The 21655-nt window shown below is 51.2% G+C and overlaps 1 protein-coding gene across 2 annotated transcripts in view; it reads left to right on the forward strand.

Annotated features, from left to right (window-relative positions):
* Positions 1 to 21655, forward strand: part of COL27A1 (collagen type XXVII alpha 1 chain) — a 160105-nt gene that overhangs the window by 100491 nt on the left and 37959 nt on the right. For both annotated transcript variants that reach the window (XM_056352258.1, XM_056352257.1), the window contains 11 exons: positions 234 to 287; positions 3498 to 3551; positions 12199 to 12252; positions 13212 to 13256; positions 13426 to 13470; positions 13694 to 13747; positions 14528 to 14581; positions 16998 to 17051; positions 18711 to 18764; positions 19542 to 19595; positions 21085 to 21192. In XM_056352258.1, coding sequence (XP_056208233.1) covers positions 234 to 287; positions 3498 to 3551; positions 12199 to 12252; positions 13212 to 13256; positions 13426 to 13470; positions 13694 to 13747; positions 14528 to 14581; positions 16998 to 17051; positions 18711 to 18764; positions 19542 to 19595; positions 21085 to 21192 — 630 coding nt within the window. The remainder of the gene's footprint in view (positions 1 to 233; positions 288 to 3497; positions 3552 to 12198; positions 12253 to 13211; positions 13257 to 13425; positions 13471 to 13693; positions 13748 to 14527; positions 14582 to 16997; positions 17052 to 18710; positions 18765 to 19541; positions 19596 to 21084; positions 21193 to 21655) is intronic.

Genomic DNA, 21655 nt, shown 5'->3' on the forward strand with positions numbered 1-21655 from the left:
TTCCGGGCTGTTGGGAGCATCTCGCTGCTTATATGGCTGGCAAGGTTGGAGCTGGGCTTCTGACAGTTTGGCCTTCTCCATCTGCCCCTGCACGATTTTACCCTCACAGATAACAGACCTGCCTGACCTTGCCAGCAACCCACAATGGCTTTTTTCCTCTCTTCCCACTTAGAGGAAGAAGGGCTGAGCAGATCCTGGGAAATCACACCAGGCATGTTCTTCTTCCCTTTCAGGGGCACCCCGGGACACCAGGAGGAGCAGGTTTTCCTGGGATCCCTGGACCAACAGTAAGTAAAGGCTACCATCACTTCGTAATACCACAGACCAAAAATCAGCATCCCCTATCCCGGGCATTTATGGGCTGAGTCAGGCAACCGTGTCCCAGTTGATGTGAGTTTGATGTGAACAAGAGATATGGGGGAAGAGATGGGGCATGGGTGGAGCAACATGGAAAGAGATGCTAAAATCAGAAGTGGTGCTTAATTCAGACTTCTGTAGCCCATCTCCCTAATGGGGGATCCAAAACTCACAATCCAGACTGAGTCTTTTAGCAGGACACAAGCACACTAGCTCAAGGTGTTATTGCAAGGCCCTCTGTTTCCTCTGGGAGCTGTTGGCAGCGTGGTGATCACATCACGCGCTGCAGCGGCTCTATCATGCGGTGACTGCATGGTGCATTTTCAGGGATGCTCGCTGGAGCGAGAGGAGCAGCAGAGCAGCTGCCCCCAGGTGCACCCTCCCTCTGGATGGGCTCATTTGGTGCACGTGCAGCTGTGGCTGGAGCCTGCAGTTGGTGTGGAGGTAGAATTCAGTGTGGCTCCAGTTTCCCACAGCCCTTGCTCGGATGCAGCCCTGGCTCTCCTAGCAGCACAAATGCTACTGTGTGTCGTTTGCTGGAACCAAGAGAAAGGCAGCTCTAGGCGGGTACAGGGAATGGATTTTGGTCAGCGTGTGAATTCCCACAGTGTTGTTAATTGGGAGGGAGATCACAGCAGTGAAATGCCCAGGCAGTGCCAAAGGTCTGGCCGGCAGCTCTGCCCACAGTGGGGAGCTCGGTGATGCGCTGGGCCCACCAGCTGCAGCCAGCTGCTGCCTGGGGAGGGACTGCACAGCTGCAAGGAGCAGCTCCAGGCAATGGACGTGAGGGAAAGAAAATGTCTGAGGTCAAGCAGCACCTCGGGTGACCCGTCCATACTGGCAGAGCAGCAGCACGGCACTGGCCAGGAGCAGATGCTGAGGCAGCCCCAGCAGGGAGCTGCTCTGTGGCCCCTCATGGCAGCGCCTGCTGCTGACAGAAGTCCAGGAGGCAGCAGATATCTCTAGATGTCCCTTTTTTAGCAGCTTTCTCAGCATGTTGGCTGCTGCAAGACTTAGGGATAGCTGGAGCATAGGCAGGCCCCCTGCTTGCTGCACGCCTGTGAGCTGGGGAGGGGACCGGGGGGTTCTCTGCACCAGCCCTGGGCAGAGAGCTCCTGGGGGTCCTGCAGCACTGCCTAGTGCACTGCTATCTAGTACCATGAGTTGGGGCTGAGTTTTGTCTTCCTTCACTGGGGCATGATGACGGCAGTGTGAGTTGAGGCGTCAGCTCCAACTGGAGATGCCAAAAGCTCTCTGAAGAGCTCTGGGAGCTGAGACCGTCCCCAGGTCCTTCTGCTTCCTTCGGTCCCCTGTTCTCCTGCAGGCAAATAACAAGTTCATCCAAGCAAAATATTTCCTCCAAGACTGCATTTTAAAAAGTCATAATTCAATAAGTCAAACTTCCACACAAAGCCAGTAAATCAAATAATCCCCTAATATCAAATCCCCGATCATTAACTCCAGCTGTTTCTGCCTGTTTCTCCACCAAAAAGTCGTTATTTGCTTTTCAAGCCAGACCTGAGGCACGCTGCTGTTGTTTGTCCTAAACTGTTAAAATCTTTGAGATTAAGTTACCCAGTGAGCCTTAGCAGCTCTGATGGCTAGTTCAGCAGAGGGTGACTGGGAATGGGACGCAAAGGTATAGTCAATGGGAGGAAACTTTGCCCTTAATTTCAGCTCGCTGACACTTGAGAATTCCTTTTCCCCTCTTCTTGCTCACCATCACGGTACATCTTTTGTCTTAATACACAGTTTCGAAAATAACGCATATGTATAGGTATATTAAAGGTCACTCATCTTCTCCTAAACAGTTCCTTGAAATTCCCAGCATGGTATGTAGTTATTCCCTCAGCATTTTGCCATCACAATGAATGTTTCTGTGCTCGTATTTCCATAAGCTATTTGGGATAGGCTGAGGCTTCCAGGAGGATATTCCAAATACCAACAAAGAATTTCATTTCAGTGTGTGTTTATCATAAAAAATCTCTATAAAACAGGCATCTGACACATCTACTGCTTGTCCGTGCCAGTTGCTACTGACCTCACTAAGCAAAACCAAGATTTACTGTGATGACAAATATAGTTACAGTCAAGTAACTTTTCCATCTTGAGTGAGAACAGCTAAGCATTTGTATTCTGAACTTACATGCCATGCAGCAAGATGCCTCCATTCCAAAAGCAAAAGCTTTATTAGTGGCAGTGGTACAAGCAGTAGGAAGATCACAGTCCAGTTTTGTTCTGATCCTTGGTGAAGCTTGCAGGGTTGACAGTTGGTAAAAGCTATTAATATATAAATAGCAAAACTTGATGTGGAATGTTTGAGAGAATAAGAATGGAATGTGTCATTTTGAGGTTTTCTGACAGCAGAAAGGCACTAACTTTAAATGTGGGTTTTGAAAGTTATAACAGAAATAATTCCCGTTAATTGAACATATCCTTCAATATTTGAAACATAAATATTCTAACAGACAAAAAAGCTGTTTAATTTTCTTCTGCATTTTCTGCATGCACATTAATGAATCAAGTGTGTACAAATCCTGGTTAAAACCTGAAACCTTTCTGTAAGCATAAGAAGAACAGGCTCATCCACAACACCAACAGTCCAAATGAAATTAGCATCTATCTGCCAGTATGAATATTTATGCAGCACTAACAGGGCAACAGATACTTGAAGATAAAATCATCACTTGGCTAAAAAGGTCAAACTTGGATACCTAAAATGAGGTGTCTGATTTTGTATTTGGACAACTGAAAAACAGATCCTGGTTGTTATTATTTTTGTACAGATACTGAGCAACAGCTGTTTTTAATAGCTTTGGAGGGAATTCTGGATGTTCGACTTCTCTTCAGATCACACCACTTGTACAGACAACAGGCTGCAGATAAGTTAAGCATACAAAACTCAGCCAGGATCCTTGGCATAAATGTTCATAACCCAAAGACAATCAGTGCATTTAAAAAGATACCATTTATAGAGAAGTAAATATGGTAATGTCTTTGGCAGGAGTTTAATGAACCAACCTGCTGGTCAGGTGTCTGCGCCTGAGGCCCCTGCAGACCACGTAGGGATGTGGGGTCTTACCAACAGCTGCTCCCTTCCTCTTCCTCCATCTTCATTTTGTTTCCCTTTTCCCTTCCAGGGTCCGGCAGGAGTCCGTGGTGCACCAGGGATAAGAGGGGCGAAAGGCCGCAGGGTAAGCGCTTTTCAAAAGCTTTTATCTCTCTCCTGTTTCAGCCACTGGAAAAGTAATCTGGTGGATTCTTTTGGGGGTGTGAAGATGAGCAGCAGTGGGGGCAGAACCCCGCAGCTGTGTTTCTGCTGCGTGCAAAGGCTGCAGTCGTTGAAGCAAGTCAGACCAGGGTTGCAAATGCAAGTGATGTGTATGGGCAGAGGGGTGTCCTGGTGTAGAGTTTGTCATGGAAGTGGTCCAGATTGTCTTTTCCAGCCACCTGCAATGCCAAGGCGGGACTTATGGACACTTCTGGCGAGGATGGTGAGGATTTAGCCATCTGAAGATGTATCTGGGCAGGGTGAAAGGATGCGGGTAGAAGACCAGAAAAGATGTCTCTGCTGCCAAGGGAGAGAGAACAGCTGAGACGTGAAGTATTGCAATTTAACTGGAGGCAGATAAAGGAGGAAATGTTCCTCCATGTCATAGAATTAAGAGACAAGGCAGGCAGAAACAGAGCTGACACGGAGCTGAACAGCCTACTCTTCCTGTGTCTCCCCTTTCAGTCTCACAGGGTCAGTGTCTTCCGGCAGCGTTCCGCAGGGTTATGACAAAGGTGTGCTCCACGCTGTCAGCAGATCAAATTGTAAGAATGTCCTGTGTCTTTTTAGGGTTTTTTCCAGCCCATAACACAAGGGCCTGATTTTACCTGTACATATCTAAACAGTACCACACTATAAGCGTGTGTGAATCCTTGCTGTGCCTGGAAAGGGCAGCCCCCCAGCCTAGTGCTGGGTAACGGTACTAAATAGCATCACTGACAGTGCTACAAGTACACATTACACTGGATAAATGTTTCATAAGCACTCTGTATCAGTTCATGGCATGGTTCTTCCTGCTCTGTTTGGGTGACAGCCGACAGCAGAATGACCTCTAGACCTGCCAAAGCTGCTTGTTTTCCTGCCTATGACATCCAACCCATGTCCCGCTGAGCTCTTCAATCTTTCTTCTTCTTCAGCGGGACATTTATTGCAGGAGCATCCTTGCTTTGGGTTGTTTTTCCTTGTCCAGCTGCTTTGCAAAGTATTAATAGCGAGCACGCATGGGTTCTACTGAAGGCCCCAACAACAACATATTTTGCATTTCTCCCTCCAAGGATCTTATACCTGCTTTCATGTTTCTTTTTCAAAGATGTAGTTTGAAGTAAACTATACATTTTACCCACCCCCAGTCTCTGCTTCTACTGTAACTCCTGCTTGGGGAACTAGGAACAGCTAAAGATTGCGTGTTTCCCTCTGCCAGAGATAATACTGTCCTCAGATAGCTGGGACTGGCAAAAGGAAATGGAATAACCGACTAGGAAGCTCTATAACCACAGAGTTACGTACCCTGGAACCGCTTTAAGCTTTAAAAGCACAGCTAGGACACCAGTAACGTCCATGCCTGGCAGATGTATATTAGCGTTCAACTTCTAACTTGTGGCTGGGAAAAACATCTTCCCTGCCTCTGTCCTCCTTGGTGGGAAGAGCCATGGATCTCATTCCCCAGTTCCGCTCTCAGAGGGTCCCCTGGGGAGCAAGGTTTCTCTGTGCTCCGTAGCACAATTGACTGAGCTGTCCAGGACATCCATGACCCTGATGGATGAGAAACTGGAGGCGTTCTTTCACGGGAGGCTTTGAATGGATGGCGGAAAATATCTGAAGGTAAATCTACAGCGCAGAGCCAAACGGGAAACACCTTCTGAACAAACCCAGGCTGCCGACCTGGCGGGGTCCTGGAGAGGCGAGTCCTCTATGGGGATCGGACATTTCTGCCCGTGCCTTTAATGTATGCAGTGGCAGAGGAGGAGTCCCAGCCCTGCCTTCTCCAGCTGCCAGCCAAGGATGCAGCCGCATCCCCTGGCATGGAGCCTCTCCTACAGCAGGCAGCCGCGTGCAGATTGTGGCGTTTGGCTCTTGGGCTGGGTGAGATTCGCTCGTATAAATCTTCTTTGGCTTCTTACATCTGCGTTAGCCTAAAGTCCTCACCCCACAAGGAGAGCACAGCTGACCAGGCTGTTTTCAGCTCCACTTGTACTGCCAGGAATGACAAAGGTGATATTTGTTATCACACAAGGTAAAACCAAGAGCAAAGCTGGATGCAGCTTCTAAGAAAGGAGGTTGGCTGGCACAGCAGGGACCTGCCTTGGGTGTAGCTAGACCCAGAGCAAGGGTGCCAAACCCTCAGGAGAAATCCTGCAGGACGCCAGCTGCCACCAGCACTTTCTATCCTCAAAAGGACACGGCGCGTGGTAGAGATGTTCAGCTTCATGGCCTTGGACTGTGTTTCCTCCCCAGATGTGGAGTCCAGCAAACCCTGTGCCAGTCGCTCCCCCTGGACATTCCTCCACTGAGGAAGCCCAGACTTCAAAGTGCATCCCAGCCCTGGAAACCAGAAATGCAGCAGTGGCTGTGCCCCAGCTGGCCCCAGAGCCCTGCAGAAAGTCACCCGAGGAAGCGCAGCACGTGGAGGTAGAACAGGAGGTGATGCCCGGGGAAGAGGGTCTCTTACAGTCTTGGTCTTGCCCTGAGGACACTGGCACCGGAGAGGGGTGAGCCTCTGCCAGCGGGCACTGGGCATCTGGATCTGCTGCTGGTGCCCTGCACTGGTCCTGTCCTCAACACCCGCTGCTGGGCTGTGGCAGCATGGAGGTTCAGTGCATTTGAGCACCACAGTGATATAATCCATACAGAATTTGCGAGACAGACAGGCATCCTTTCTCAGGTCCCCAGCAGAGAGGAGGGACTTGGGCTTTGCTCTGCAGTCCTACAGATTTCAGTGAATATGATGTGGGAAAGTCGGTATTGCAGGGACCAGCAGATCTCCTGCCTGGTGGATTTCTGGTTTGTATGTATCTCTCTTGCGCTTTCCTTCTCTTCATACTCTCAGAAGATATTCCAGACACATAGTATTCTTTGTTTGCTTAGTTTGTCCTGCTATGCCGGCTCTTGGTTTTCTCAGGATGGGGAAATGATCCCCCAATTGTAATTTCAGGCATTACCCTCTGTCTATCCTAGCTTACAAAAGGGACGTAATTCAATTCAGAGTGGAAACATGAATGCAGCCTCTGCCAGATGTTTGTGGATTCCATGAGCTCTGTTTGTGGATACTTCATTAATTTTGCTTTTGAAGGAAACGTAAATAGCAAATATGGTTTTGATTGTAAAGAACAATGGAGACTTTTTGGGGTCTGCATTTATGTTGTGATAGCTTTTGTATTGTCAAGATATAAGTACAAATTCTAAAAAGAAAATTCTTTTAAAATTGTAACCTTCTTTTTAGTCATAACAGGGCTATGGTTCCTTCCCAAGCCTTTGTTTAGCCCATCAGACTGATACTGAACAATCTTCCACAAACACAGTTTCCCCTCTCCTCTTCCTTAAGGACAAGAAACTTGGCCATGTGAGCCCAGGCTTATCTCCTTTCATCTGTACTCAGTGTAGCACTTGGACATGTGCTTAACATTCAGCTAGTGACAACAATGCACATGTTTAAACCTAATTATTTAACCAAATCAAGGTTTAAGTTTGGAGGCAGCTGATTCAGCAAGACCCCTCACCCTATCTCACTTAAATGCAAAAGTACATTTCTGTTCGTCAGCTCCTCGCAGCAGGACAGCATATGGTCTCCAGCACACTCCAGTGAGGATAGCGATACCAAAAATGCTGAGAATCTCTGCAAAGGGTTAAATATCAACTGGAGCCATGGCTTTGGAACTCAGATCCTAAAGCTGGACCCCAAATCCTGCTCTGAAGTGACGTACCTTGCCCCATGCTTCTGGCCAAGGAGTCTGTCAGTATTTCTGGAATGTTGTTCTCCCACTGGAGGGGATGCTGAGTACTGACTCAGGCGACGGAGAAGCTTTTCAAATCCCAAAGCATATTTCTCTCTTGCACTGTACCATTCGTTCGCCCAGCTCCTGCGTTAGCTGCTGCCCAGGTGCAGCCTGCAGAGGCAAGATAAGGCAAAGACACCTGCCCTCCCAGCGCCCTGCGGGCGAGGGGACCGCTATCTCTCCGCCACACGGACCCAATGCTTCCCAGCATCACCGACTGCAGGAATTTGTAAATGCTAGGGATTTGTAAAGTGGTGTTATCTAAGCAAACCTGAAAAGACTTGCTTTTTCCCCAAACTAGCTGAGAAGTTGTTCATGGAGGAAAAGCAGAGGAATATTGTTTTGCTCCCAGCGATCATCTTTCTAGTTGGCTGAAAAAGCACTAGAAGTGTTTGAAGGAAAGTTAGCTACAGATCTATGGCCAGCGATGTCTCCCTTCAGCTCCAGTCAAGGCATCTGCTTGCTTTTCTTTTGGCCAGATGGTGATAGTGGAATATCAATATTTGGATAAAGGGGTAAGGAAGAGGCTTTGGATTTCTGGAAGGGAGCTACTGACTGCTTGTTCATGCTCCTGCTTCTGCAGTCCAGAGGCTGGTTACTGTCTCTGAGCTCTGAGTATCTGTTTGAACAGGGCAAAATGCAGCACTGCTTTGCGGAAACACCTTACTGAGCATTTAGCTGTGTCCTCGGGAGCGCTGTCAGTGCGAGCAGCAGGTGTATCTCTGCTCCCTCACAGGGACTGGCAATAGACCTGACTGGCGGAGCCTGGAGCTGAATTCCCTTGCGACTGTGAGCTGACAGTGTTCATATCTAGCCGACATCCTAACAGTTTATTTAGTCTGGGGTTGCTGATAGTGCTGCTCAGTGTTGCACTCTCTGAGAGAAACACTGTCTCGGCCTGTGTGCCCACTGTCTGTGTGGCACTATCACCAGCTTTGCTGCCGCTGCTGGAGCCTACGTTAAAAGTAACTCATGGTTATAGGGGGCAGAATGTGACTGCAGGTGAGGCTTGCGAGGAATTAATGCTAGCTTCCACCTACGTAGCTCCTTACGCAGGGATTACAGCACAAAATGTACCCACATAAGACATTGAAACTAGAATTTAAGAAATGCCGGCTCTGCCCAGCCCTGAACGTCTCGCTGCCTGCTGAGACCCAGCACCTCTCAGCACAGCGATGCTGGAGCATCGGCGTTCAGCCACAGGGCCGCAGAGCTGCCATTTCCTGCACTGTTCCCGTTTGGCAGCTCTTGCCTGACAACACAACCAAAAGGGAAAACTCATCTGTTTAGGTAGCAGTGAGTGATGGCACTTGGTCTGGCAGCTCATGTGCTGCAGTGGGACTGCGCAGGTGCATCCCTGTGCTATAACGCTCTGCACAACCTCGGGTGAGCTGCTTTGAGATGGGCATGGCAATGCCTTTGAGCTGCACATTCATGTCCAGCTGGCTTTGGTGAAACAGTTGAGCAGGTTCTGAAATGCTCCAGCAGCCATGAACCTGTATCTCTCTGTGCCTTGGCTGCCCACATGCAAAGGAGCGGGCAGATCTCGATTTAATCCTCCTTTTTTCCTGTTTACATTTTAAAGCTACTTGGAGCTTGCACTGTTTGTACAGTCCTGGCCCAGTGGGACCTCTCCTGAGCTGTGTACTGTCATATAAATACTAACACAGGCGGAAGAAAAGCTTCTTTCTCTTTTTCATGGGCTCCTAGAGATGCTGACACCAGTGATAAAGCCATGCCATTCTGAGGATGGGTCCCTGCTGCATGTGCCCTTAGGATGATGTTCCCCAAGACCCTCTGTACACACTCACCCTGGTCCCTCTGCCCTGCCGTGCTCAGGGTGGGCACGTCTGGCTGTTCAGTTAATTCTGAAACACTGAGAGCCCAAGGGGAGCCCCGGGAGCTCTGCTCAGCCCTGCGGGCAAGGCAGAGCCGCCAGGTCTGCAGGGGGAAGGTACCACGCTGTGCCTTGCAGCATTTGGCACGGGATGCTCCCTGGAGAGCTGCCAGGACCTCACTCGCTCATCTCTAACCAGCGTTGTCAGTAAAAGAGAGTTTTAAAGATTTAACTAATTGACTAAATGTAGCCTTGCCTGTCAGGGTGAATTAGGGGAAGCCTTTATCCTGGGTTTCGGCCCAGGAGGCTGGAGAAGATGAAGCTTGCTACATGCATTTGTGAATACAGGGTCACTTTCTCCTCCTTTAGGTCAGATGCCGATGAGATGTGTTGTGATGGGATTAGGCAGGTGACTGCTGTGAAGTGAGATTGCCCTGGCAGATCCTGCAATGCTGGTGACAGGGCTCTGCTGGAAGAAATGAGGATACCATAAACACTTCCCCAGCCAGCCAGCCCTGCTGGGTGGGACTGCTGAGAGCCACAGCCATCGCTGCCCTTGCTGCAGCGCTGCATGAGGGCTCAGGGCACCCAGCAGCCTGCACCCAGCTCAGAGCAGCCCGGCACTGGCAAAGGGGCTGGGCAGGGCAGGGCAGGCTACAGAAGGTGGGTGTGGAGGGGCCAGGTGCATCCCACTTTCCTTCCCTGGCAGCAACAGTCCAGGAATGGAAGGAAAACCTCTAACCTGAGTCATCACTGTCGCTTCCATGTCCCACTTGCCTCTGATCCCTGCTCCCTCCTACCAGTGCTGAGCTATCGCCTCCTCCCTCTCTGCACCGCCTTCCCCTTCTTCACAAGCAGGTCACTCCATCGTCTTGGCTAGTAAAGAGGTAATTGCACAAAATACCTGAATGGCTGCTCAAAGAGGGGAACAGTTTGTTTTCCAGGGAGGATGAGTTGGGTGGCCGGGTGCTTTCCCAGGGTGCCAGTGCCATACACTCGCTGACGCCTCCCTTCTCTTTGGGCAGCCCAGTCCCCAGCCCCGGGCAGCTCTGGGTTTTTGCTGGGTGTCGCGGTCACCCCAGTCAGCTCCCCAGACGCCCCCAAGCCCTGCTGTCCCCCTGCTCCAGCTTACAGCCCTGTCTGACTTGAGCTGTCCGTAGCTCTGCTTTTAAATGACCTTCTGGTTTATGTCATTGTGCTTTGAGGTTTATAGGGACATGGATTAATAAAACTTTTGGTCTTCACTGCTCTCTGATGTAGTGGCCAGCATGAGCCAGGGGACTTGGGGTCGAGGGCTGGTGAGAGCTGCTGCTGCTCTAGTGTAGCCAGCGCCAACCTGTGAAGCGCCCCGTTGGGCTGTGGTGTTCCCATCTGGTGCACAGTCCTCCGCTGTCCATCTGTCCTGGAGACCAGGCTGAGCATTCTTTAGAGCTGTGTCTTGCTGGCATGCAATGCAGGCTGTTGGTTACTTAATCTCTGGTACGCTCAGCGGCACAGGGTTTTGCCAAGCACAGTAGAAGTTTTTGCATAATTTTATATTGACAGTGTTTGTCTGGTGTAATAATTTGGCTAAGTTTCCTATACATCTTCTGCTGTTACACTGCCTTTCTTTGTGAGTCTCTCTCTCTTCGCCTGTCATACTGGAGCTGCTTTTCTGACGCATTGGCTCCCTAGCCCTGTTATTACTTTTGGCACTCAGTTTGCATCCCGATTAAGCACATTGGCTCCTGTTTTCTCTATTTCCGCATTGGCCTGCTCTCAGGATTCCTCTTACCACTACATTCTAGCACCACTCTGTGTTTTTATTTATTATTTATATTGCAGTAGCGCCTAAGAGTCCCAACTGAGCTCATGGCCTGATTATGAGCATGACATGCATTAATAGAGTCTCTTGATATGCCCTTTTTTTACTGTTTTATTTTCCCTGACTATGGCTCTGTTTATCCTCTGTCAGTGTGACACACAGGTTTCTGGGGTTTGAATCGTGCAGAGGGCTCTGTGTTCAGCTCAGCTGAAATTAGCTTGAAAGCTGGGTCACAGCTAACCTCTCTTCCCAGGGCTCTTCTTGCTTAGAACCCTCTGGAAGAACAAGGACCATCCCTTCCTCAAGGATGCCCGAGCCGTACCATGAACTGTGCACTTTTAGCTTATCACATCCAGGATCGCTCACTGTCGGGACTCTCGTACGTGCTGTGAGTGTTTGCAGCAGCGTGCGTGTCCCGTACAGCTCCCCCAGGTCCTCGTGCCTGGTGCACGCACGCCCAGGAGCAGATGCCGGGTGTAGGACCAGACGTGCCAAAGCAGGCACGGCAGGCTGCGCTGCTCCCAGCACGCACATGCATGAGCACCTGCCTGATCCTTCACAGCAGCCGGTTCCTTAAATAGCAGGTAACTCCAGCAGAAGGCTTGGTCCAGCTGCCAGCAAATACACCTGCTCCTTGTGAAGGTACTAGATGGTGGGGGCTTGTGTGCCTCTACGTTCTGTAGGTTTATTGCCTTGACTGTGACCATGAGACTGCACGGTATGCCAAGAGTTAAGGGCAGGGGCAGGTGGAAAAGCAGAGTTTCTAGGAAGGAAGAGGTTTGCTATCAATAAGACCAGAACTGCAAGGCTGTGCATTGCAAAACTGCTGTCATGTAACTGTTCTCTGGAAATAAGGCTGTGCCTGGCCTGCTTTTCTCCTCTGGCTTTTGTTTGTGGCTGGTTGTTGGTTTAACGGAATAAAAAATATTTTGGTGCTGTCTGCTGGTAATGGTGAGAAATGAAGCAACAAACTACAGAAAGGATCTTTTGAGTCCTGGGCTCCAGGCTGCTGTGCTCAGCCCAACCAGGTATGGCTTGGCTTAACCAGGACTGAGCTCATCAACTTTGCTGGTGGCCAAAGCTAGGGTGACTGCTGTCTTTTCCAGTGAGACATATACTCTGTGTTCTTATTTTTGCCTCTCTTGTTTTTTTCCAGGGTGCCAGAGGGCCTGATGGACCAGTAGGCGAGCCAGGGTCACGAGGTGCCAAGGTGAGTGCCAGTGGGTGCCCGGGCTGGCCAAGGCTGCTCTTGGCTGTGTGGTGAAATGCTCTGGGCAGGATTAAGGTCACATCCTCCTCCGGGAACAGGGGATCGTCAATAACGCCATGAGGGTCAACCAGCAGGGATGGGTCTTTCGTGCAGCCAGAGTAAAATCTGTCCAACACGGGCATCAGAGCCCTTGCTGCTGGGGTCTGAGACGCTGAATACAGAGGCAGTCCACAAAGATAGAAGGGCCACTGCTAAAATAATAGAATCCCTCACAGGAGTGGGAGTAACTTGAACCAGCGATTGAGTGTGCTTGACTGTCACATCTGAACGTAGCACTAAAATCAGAACAAGTTAACAGTACTGGTTAAAATATGACCTAAGGAAATGAGTGTCTGTTCTGATGCACTTCATGTTGGTCACGATAGGCAAAATGCAGGGCAAGAGAAAGAGAGCCTGGCAGGCACCCTGCCCAAGCAGACCCTCGTCCAGGGTGAGCCTGCTGCACCATTGGCTCTGAGATGGGTGCATGGGAGAGTTTCTCTCTTTGGCAGCAGCCTGATGTAGTAGTGTGGCAGAGCTGGACCCTTGTCCTACCATTGAAGGTCGCAGACTCCAACCCCTGCACAGCACGCATGGCCCTCTGGATGTAGTTTTGATGGGGAGTTCCCCTTGTTTCATGCACCGCTAGGCAGGGATGTGCCAAGTCTTCCTGAGAATCCCAGCTTCCTCCAAAGCCGTGTTTGCTCAAAAAAATTTGAGTCATGCAGCTCATTGCCCACACTCCCTGCTGGTTGGGGTGTTCCTCAGGGCAGGATGCTGGGCAGTTGGCCTCTCAAAAGCTTCAAGGAACTGGAGGGGATATTCGATGCACTAAAATCCAAAAGCAGATGGGCTGGGGCAGAAGAGCATCACCAGTAGTTTGTGCCCCTGCCACGTGTCTTTGTCTTTTTGTTTTGCAGGGCCGCCCAGGGGAGCCAGGCAAGCTGGGGCCCGAGGGGCTGCAGGTACGTCCTCCGTGAGAGCCAGTGCCTGCCAGACTTGGCCTGGCGTCACTCCCCTGGGGGGCACCCACACGTACACAGTGCCCAGGGGACTGCAGCTTCTCCGGGCCAAAGCGCCGCAGGTGTCTCGGCACACTGCCGGCTGCTGACTGCTTTAACTGTGTGTTCACAGGGGAAGATGGGTGAGACTGGGGAGACAGGAGCACGTGGCTTCCCAGTAAGTGTCCATCCCTTGCGCTTCCTTTTGTTACCTCAGTTTCACTCGAGTCCGTAAGTTTTGAGTCCTGGTCCAGGAGGAAGCATCTGGACAGTGTCTCACACTTAGGGGGCCATCTCTACACTCCTTTTACTGGATCGCGTATGAGATGCACGTTACTGCCGAGAGGCACGAAGGATTGCTATGGGGTTGGAGCTGACCTTGGTGCTTGTAATTTTTCTAGGGTATCCAAGGACCTTCTGGACCTCCAGGAGCAAAAGGGGCTCCAGGCGACCCGGCAAGTGTCTTTTCACTCTCCCTTTGTCTGTCTTTCCTTAGACACACACAGAAACTTCATTTATTTCTCTCTGTCTTCCCCACCACTTACCCCATTCCCAGCTTCTCTGTCCTTGCCAACTCCAGTGTGGTCAGAGAAGTGAAAGGCTTGGCTAGAGTCCTAGGATGCAGAAGGGAAGACAAGGTCAGACCCCTGGAAATCAAAAGGGGGCCATGAATCAACCGAGGAGAGTGTAGGATACAGCCTGGGCTGGATTTTGGAAGGGAAGGGAGAAAAGAAGGTCCAGGTTGGGTCAGATGCACAGGAGGAGTTGGACTGCGTTGGTAGGTAGAGCAGAAGGGGGACCAGGAAGGAGGCTGATGGTGTCAGAACTGAGCCCACAGCTTTGGGGGAGGCACTGGGAGATGACAAATGAAGACAGAGATCCCACGGAGCGCCAACAGGACCACAGAAGCCAGAAAAGGGTCATCTCCTGCTGTCTATGTCTGTGGGAACTGACCTAGACTATGAAGGGAGAGGGTAAACAGGTGTTTTCAGGTTGCCAACTGCAGTTGTTTTAGATGGGAGCCAGAATGACAAAGGGCCTTCTGAGCTGTTTGCCTGCTAAGGTGCCCCAGCACACCCATTGCCAGCCTCTCCAGCTCACTGGCCATCTCTTGCATGCTGCATCGCTCCCTGTGATGTGGGAGGGAACTGCTGTTTTATCTCACAGACCATGGAAATGATAGCCCTTCAGAAATGAACACTGTGTGAAAAGAGCCTTGTGTCTCTGTTTTTCAGGGTCCACAAGGACCACAGGGGCCACCTGGACCTTTGGGAGAAATTGGGCATAAGGTAAGTCTGATCTTTGCTCCTATTTGTTTTCCCTGTGCATCAGGAGTGGCGGGACTGAGGGAGGAGTAAATGTGCAGTGGCACATCCTTCCACACCGGGGGATGTGAGCAGGAAGGATTGCCCTCAAGCCTGAAAGTCAGCTTCCAAAGTCAACAGCGAAAATCAGAAATTTGAGTATTGTTTTCATCACAGGCTATAGACACCCAGTTGGTAGATGCACAGACCCATCTTCACAACAAGAGACACATTTCAAAGCTGACCACGCTGACAAGCATGTCCCAGGCATGGCTCTGTGACCACTCCAGGGACCACCTTTCTGCACTAGCATGCAGGGTCAGGGACCTAACACGACAGCAATTCAAACTGAAAACTGGCTTTTCCTTTCCCATGCGCTGGTGCTGGTGCTGACCGGCCGCAGTTCTGCTGGCCCGCCTGGATTGCTGTGGCAGCCCCATCACAGCCGCTGCAGCCAGCGGAGGAAGCTCAGAGAAATGCCTTTGCTGCTGACTCTGCTCTTGGGTTGCTGTTGCCATGAAGCAGTGGCACAAACACACCATAACCAAAGGAGCAGCAGCTGCCAAACAGTGCCCCGATGGAGCGCAGGAGATGCCTCTGTGGTTTCCCCCTAACTCATCCGCAGTCTTGGCTGGATTTCACTCCCCTTGAAGTATTATAGTCTTGGCTCTTTAGACCAGATGTGCCAGTTCCCCTTGGGTAGCTCCTTTCCATAGGTCCCGCATGGTAATATAGACATGATGTTTCACTCGGTTGTGGAAACAGCAGCAAAGGTGGCTTTTAATGTAGTCTACTGCAAAGTGTATGAGTCATGAAAGTTTCCATTCTCATGGCTGCTAGACTGGATGGAGCAAGCTCTCAGCGTGGTAAACCACACTAGGGAGCTGGAAAGCTGCTACCGAGCCGCTCTGGATGTTGCCAACCAAGAAAGCACAGAGCTTTATTCAAATCTGTGTCTCTTCCAGGAGCCTTTCTCTGCACTGGCACCTCTGGAGAAACCAAAGCAGGATTTTTGCTTTCATTGGAGCTTGAATTTTCTCATTGCGTGACTTGACCATTTGTTCATAAACCCAACGTGCACCCTACTCCCTCCTCTGCTTGAATCCATTTCAGCAAGCCAGGAACTGGCTTTATTCCCTGGGCAGCAGAGTGCTCCCTGGACTATGTGCTCTTTTTTCCTTTATTCCCAACTGTAAAAAGAAGGGAGGTTGTTGTCCGGAAAGCAAATACCATAAGTAAATAAACCACTCAGATCCTTTAAAGACAAGCTTTGCTGTCCATCTTTGGGCTTGTTTTACAGATCCTCATTCCCCATGCTTCCCAGAAGTAGTAGAAAATGTACAAAGATTAAAGCTCCCAATTGATCTTGATACTAAAGATAGCTGCTGAGCATGACCCCTCCATCACAGGGCTGCACGTGGCGGCTGGACACTGTGTAAGAACAGTTTGCAAGGTCATTCTCTCCTCTTCCATCTTTTTGTCTTACTTCCCATAGTTTTCCAGGTCAGGCATTTACTTCAGGCTCTCTGAGGGATGCCAAGCCCCTCTAGCAGGGTCCGTGACCAGGCAGGAGCCAGCCACTTGCTTTCAGCTAGTGCAGCCTGGCGACAGCCCTGGGCTGTGGGTTTCTGGTCCGAGCCCAGGCGCTGGCATTCCTGTGTTTGCTGGCCCATTACAGCCAGGGAAAGCGGGTGATGGATGTCAAGACTAATCTGGCCAAGGTTTGTGCTGGAGGGTTTGGTGTAACCTTGCTGTTCTTGGCTGCTTTAGCTGTCCTGGAGCTGGCAGCGCCGTTGTGCCCCTGCCTCCCACAGCCTGAAGCTGTGTCCTCTGAGGCAGCTGCTCCTGCAAAGGCAGGGACATGCAGGGCGCCTGCGAACCCCGAGGCTGTGTTAAGGCTTAACCCTGACCAAAACAAGACCGGTGGTGAGGAGAACGTGCTCACACCAGCAGTAGTGGAGAAGCGGGGCTGCAGGGAGCAAGAGCACAGCTGAGCATTTTTGTTATCCACTGTGTCAGCCAACCTGCTGAGCCCTTGTGAAAGGGCTTTCAAGTATAATTCTGGATCTTTTCCCTTCCTTCCCAACTAGTCCCAGTGCTGCTCCCCAGTGTGATTGCTAACATTAGAAAGCAGAGAGGCTGGAAGGAGTTAGAGGTGTTTGGCAGAGAAGGCTGGGGAGAGGGAGGGGGCATGGCCGATGAGCAGAGCCCTCCCAGGAGCCAGGCACGAGGGGTACTGGGCTGCTTTGATGCTGCGTACCCTGAGCCAGCTCCAGGGAGGTAATTACATTGCAACCAGGGCTCTGCTGTCCCAGGAGAGCTCTGCTAAAGGAATTATGACTTTGATCTTGCTTTCTACTTGGTTACAATGGGGTTTTTTCATTATCTTTGTTTTTTCCAGGGACCGCCTGGCTCAATGGGACAACCTGGCCTTGCAGGTGAACCTGGCATGAAGGTAAGAAAAACCCTTTGTGCAATTTCTGTCCAACTGGGGAGATAATAGCAACTGCTGTTCCTGCAGGACTGGGTAACATTGCAGGTTCACCCTCCAGCAGTCATGGCAGACAGCATATTCAACGAAAGATAGATTAAAAAATAAAATTGGGTAGAATTTAAGCTCTTAGTTACAAATTCCTGAGCCCCATAGTGAGGGGGTTGCTGTCGGTGCTGGGGAGAAGCACCGTCCCAGGGATCTTGTGCCTCAAAAGCTGGGAAGGGGCTTGGAAATGAAGCTTGACTCTTCTGCAGATCCAAAATCTGAGGGGAGAGGAAAGTCCTCAAGACCCAGAGATCCCAGCAGCTTCTAACTTCAAACAAAAAGAGTCTTAGGAAGGCCTCAAACTTGAAACTACCCTCAGACAAGGTCCTGCCACAGTTTCCAAGCCTCAGCAGTGTGGGGACTGAGCTCCTCTGACAGTTATGGGGGAAGGGTGCCCTGCTGAGAGCCATGAATGCACCTTCTTGTCCACATGGAAAGGCCTATAAAAACCATCTCTTTGTTTGAACAAGGTCCCTGTGCTGAGCAGTTCAGAGGTGTTTTTTTTTTATCCTAAGCCCCTTTCCGCTTGGTTTGAAGGTTCGCTCCTGTGTGCAGAGCTTTTGAACAGACTCTGTGTGGGGATTAAATGCAATTTCCTCTTTGCTGTTCTTCACTCCCCACCCCCAGCCCCATCCTTTGCCATGTTTTCCTTGGCAAATCATCTGACACTTCTCTGGAGCTACCGTGTCTTTGGCGTCCTGATACTGCAGGAGCATTTCAGCTCCTGTGCTCCTGGCTGCCCTCCTTGGGAACAGGACGCGATGATTTGCACAGACACCCCTTTACCCGCTGGCAGCACAGCACATCACTGCTGGGGAGTTGGGGGGCAAGAGTCCCATGCTGCTGCTCCTCCTAAGACGGGAGGTGTTGGGACAGGCTGGGGTTGCTTTGGGCAGGCATCACTTGCAGACCAGTTTTCTGCAGGATGAGATGTATGGATCGGTCAGACCTTTTTCCTCTTTATGCCTCTGTTTCCTGAGCTCTCTTCCTGGCAAAGCAGTTCGCTTGGACAGGCACATATGGGAAGTAGCTGCCCTATGGCTATTGTACCCTCTGGGCTAAACTGCAACCTTGGAGCCTGTTGCCAAGATCTGTTTGTTTGCCAGCTCCAACTCCTTTGGTTCCCTCGTTTTGGTGCCATCAAAGATTCATGTCCTTCTCCGCCCTCCTCAGTCGCGCTGAGGTTCAAAGAGCAGCCAGCTTCCTGCCCCCTTGCTCTGGCTGTGCCTGCTCCCAACATGGCGTTGCACCCGGCATCGCCGCTTTCTTGCTGAAGGGCCATGCTGAGGGAGCATCTCCTGGCCCTGCAGGTGCAGGCAGCACGAAGCGCTCCTCAGCCCCTGTTCTGCTGAGCACCACTGCAACAGAGCCTGTGAGCTGTGTGCTGGCCCTGGGCAAGCAGAGGTGCTGGTGATGCCAACCTGTCCTTTGGACACCCTTGCAAACTGAAGTGAAGGTGTTTGTGTGGCAGAAGGAAAGAAAAAGTCAGAGTGAGGGGTGCAATGGGAAGTGCTTCATTGCTGGCTCACCGTCAGTGAACAGCTTGTCTCCATATCTGTGTTTCCTTCTTTTTAGGGTGATCCTGGCCAGCTGGGAGTCCCTGGAGAGCAAGGCCTTATTGGACAAAGAGTGAGTACGGTCACCTTCTGGTAGGGCTTCTGTGCCTTAGCAGTTCCCCAGGGGCTCTGTTTGCCGTTCACCCTCAGCCTGGGCAGCCAGACTCAGCTCGGGGCATCCCATAACCCTTTACAGCCCTTGTTTCTTCTGCGGGTGGTGGAAGCACCTTCCTTGCAGAGCCTGTCAGCTTGGGCTCACCACCCTACATGAGCCTCCCCGGTGCTGCAGCGCTGCTTTGCAAAGCGCGGTGACAACCTCGCCTATGAAAGGGGCAGTGTGGGAACAGACCCGTCCTGTTCCCGGGAGCCTGCATCCGCGCGGGGCAGGGAGCCGCCGGAGCAGGAGCAGCATTAAGCAGGGAAACACTGGCTACACTATGCAGGCATGGGCAGGAGCCAGGGATGGGATGAATGCATGGATTGAAGCCAGCAGTGTCTCATGTCCCTTCTCAGGACTAAGGTCAGTTGTTGAGGCAGGATGGGGAAGCCCCAGGTTAAATGAATGCAGACTGAGCCCCCTTTTCAACGCGGGGAAGGAGGTCTTGCTGCAGGACCAGCAGCGGGGGCTGTGGAGCAGGAGCTATGGCTCAGAATCAAGCGAGAGGTTGTATTCATGCTCTTGCTCCAGGAAGAGCTTGTTCAGCACTAGGGTATGAGATGGGACATGTGTCAAGGTGCAGGGCTGGGCTCCTGCCGCGGCAGCCGCACTTGCTGCCAGGACTCAGCCGCAGAAAGCATGGGGAAGGAGCACGCTTAGGCACAGCCTCATGGCGCTGGTTCTGCCTTGCAGGGAGAATCAGGGCTGGAAGGGGACGGCGGGCCACCCGGGCCAGACGGCATCAAGGTAAACCTCACTCTCGTGGCACGTTGCGGCTCTCACACATCTCTGTGCACTCAGGCCCCCGTGACTCCCGGGGCCAGGCTGAAGCCGAGGGGGTTATTGGGTCCTCTGTGCAATAAGCCCCTGCCCTGCTCCCACCAAGGATTTTTTTCTGCAAGCACGCATAATGGACTCCTCCTGTTTGACTCCTCTACCCACATTTTTGGCATCTAATCAGATCTCCAGAAAGGTCAAGTTCTTCAAAATATACTTTCCAACAATTTGTCTGTTCTATTTGAGTTGTTACAGATTAAATTTCCAACCAATCAGGAATTCCTGGGCCTGGCAGGGGAAATCAAGACTTGTCCATCCCTCTCCCCTGGGCCACTGACCAGAACTTCGTTAGCAAGTAGAGAAACCAGAGCCCCTTCCTCTTGGCAGAGCCCCAGGTGCTCGCCCAGGGCTTGCCCTGTGCTCTCCATCTGCTGCAAGCTGCTACCTTGCCTTTGCAACGGGGCTCTGATTTCTGTCCCTGCACAGCCGGCTTTCCCCAGCAGGCCAACAGTTTTGTTCCATGGAAAGAAAAAGCAGCCATTCCCACAACAATGCAGTTTATTGCTTCATTCTAGTTAAACTGTCTGCCATGTGTCTCTGCTTCTGCTTATCTCTGCCCGTTAGACGAAAAGACTCTTCCTTAAAGACTGACTTCTCTATTCTCTTGCCACTGCTACCTGTCCCGAAGGGCTCTTGAACCAAACCAGGTCTTCTCGACCTGAATGTGTCCCTGGGCAGTAGAAGAGCCCAAGCTGACTGCAGGAGCATTTGTTTAACCAGAAGAGACGTTGCTGTGCTCTCTCTAACGCAGGTGCAAGGGGAAAACAACTCTGTCAAGGCTGGCTGGTTGCACAAGCGTAGGTCCTGCTGTCAGTACAGAATTGCCCTTTTTTATTGTCTCCATAAAATTTTGTGCCATCACTTGTAAGAACAGTGATTTGACATGATACCTACTGCTGGGACCACAGATTCTTCGCGGGGCTAGATGACACTGTTTCACAGTGTTCGTCTGAGCCCTGGGCTGATTCCTATTTGGCAGCAAGAGCCAAGCGGCTGCTCCAGACAAACCCATCCTATTAAAAACCTTTCAGCATCCCAAGCTCAGGCTTCTGGGTGAGGCAAGGGAGACTTTCAGGTCTTGTCTGCCTGTCTCATTCATGTGGGAGGTTCAGGCCTTGTTGCAAGAGAAGCAAAGTGGTTCAGATTACCCTGTGTAATGAGGGAGTTCCTTCTCCTCCAGCCAAGAGTTTTTTTAAAAAAAAGAAACCTGGTTTTGCTCATTTTTTAAATGTCAAGTGTATTATGACTCATCCTCATTCATCCTTTTGCTTGCAGGCTCTCTTCCTCTCAGACTCCTGAAATATTAATTATGTGGTGGGTTTTTTTCTTGCAAGAGCCATGTACAGTGACCCGTGTGTTGTGTGGGTATGAAAAGCTCCCATCCTCCTCTCTTCCGCAGGGAGACAAGGGGGAGCAAGGCCTGGAAGGAGAGAAAGGAGAAAAAGGCAACGAAGGACTGAAGGGAAAAGAAGGGCCTCCTGGATATCCCGGCATCACAGGTGTCCGAGTGAGTCTGCGAAACCGCTCGCCCCCGTAGCCAGTCCCTGAGTTCCTGCAGCACTTGGGCTCCCCTGGCCAAGGCGCACAGGCAGCGTGTGCGGACCTCGGGTCACCAGGGCACGGCTCTTGGTCCCGCACAGCTCCTGGGCGCTGCAGAGGGCCACCTGCACCCTGGTTTCCAAAGCAGCCATTGCATCTTGCCCCAAAGTGATCAGCAGGGTGCTGTATGCTTTTGTCAAAATCCCTGCGTGCGGGACGATGGTCACCTTCCCAATGGCGCAGCGTGAGCCAGAGGTGCGGTGCTGCTCCCAGCTGGGGCATCGGCGCAGAGCTGGCACGCAGCGAGCTGAGCCCTGGGCGGCAGAGGGCAAATGGCTCCTCTGGAAAGATGTGGTCCTTTTGCAATAAGAAGATGAAAGAAAGTTTGCAGTCTTGTATCTGAGAGGCTGGATTGCATTTAAACTGGATTG

The sequence above is a fragment of the Falco biarmicus genome, chromosome 9, assembly GCF_023638135.1.
Source record: "Falco biarmicus isolate bFalBia1 chromosome 9, bFalBia1.pri, whole genome shotgun sequence".
Classification (NCBI taxonomy): Eukaryota; Metazoa; Chordata; class Aves; order Falconiformes; family Falconidae; genus Falco; species Falco biarmicus.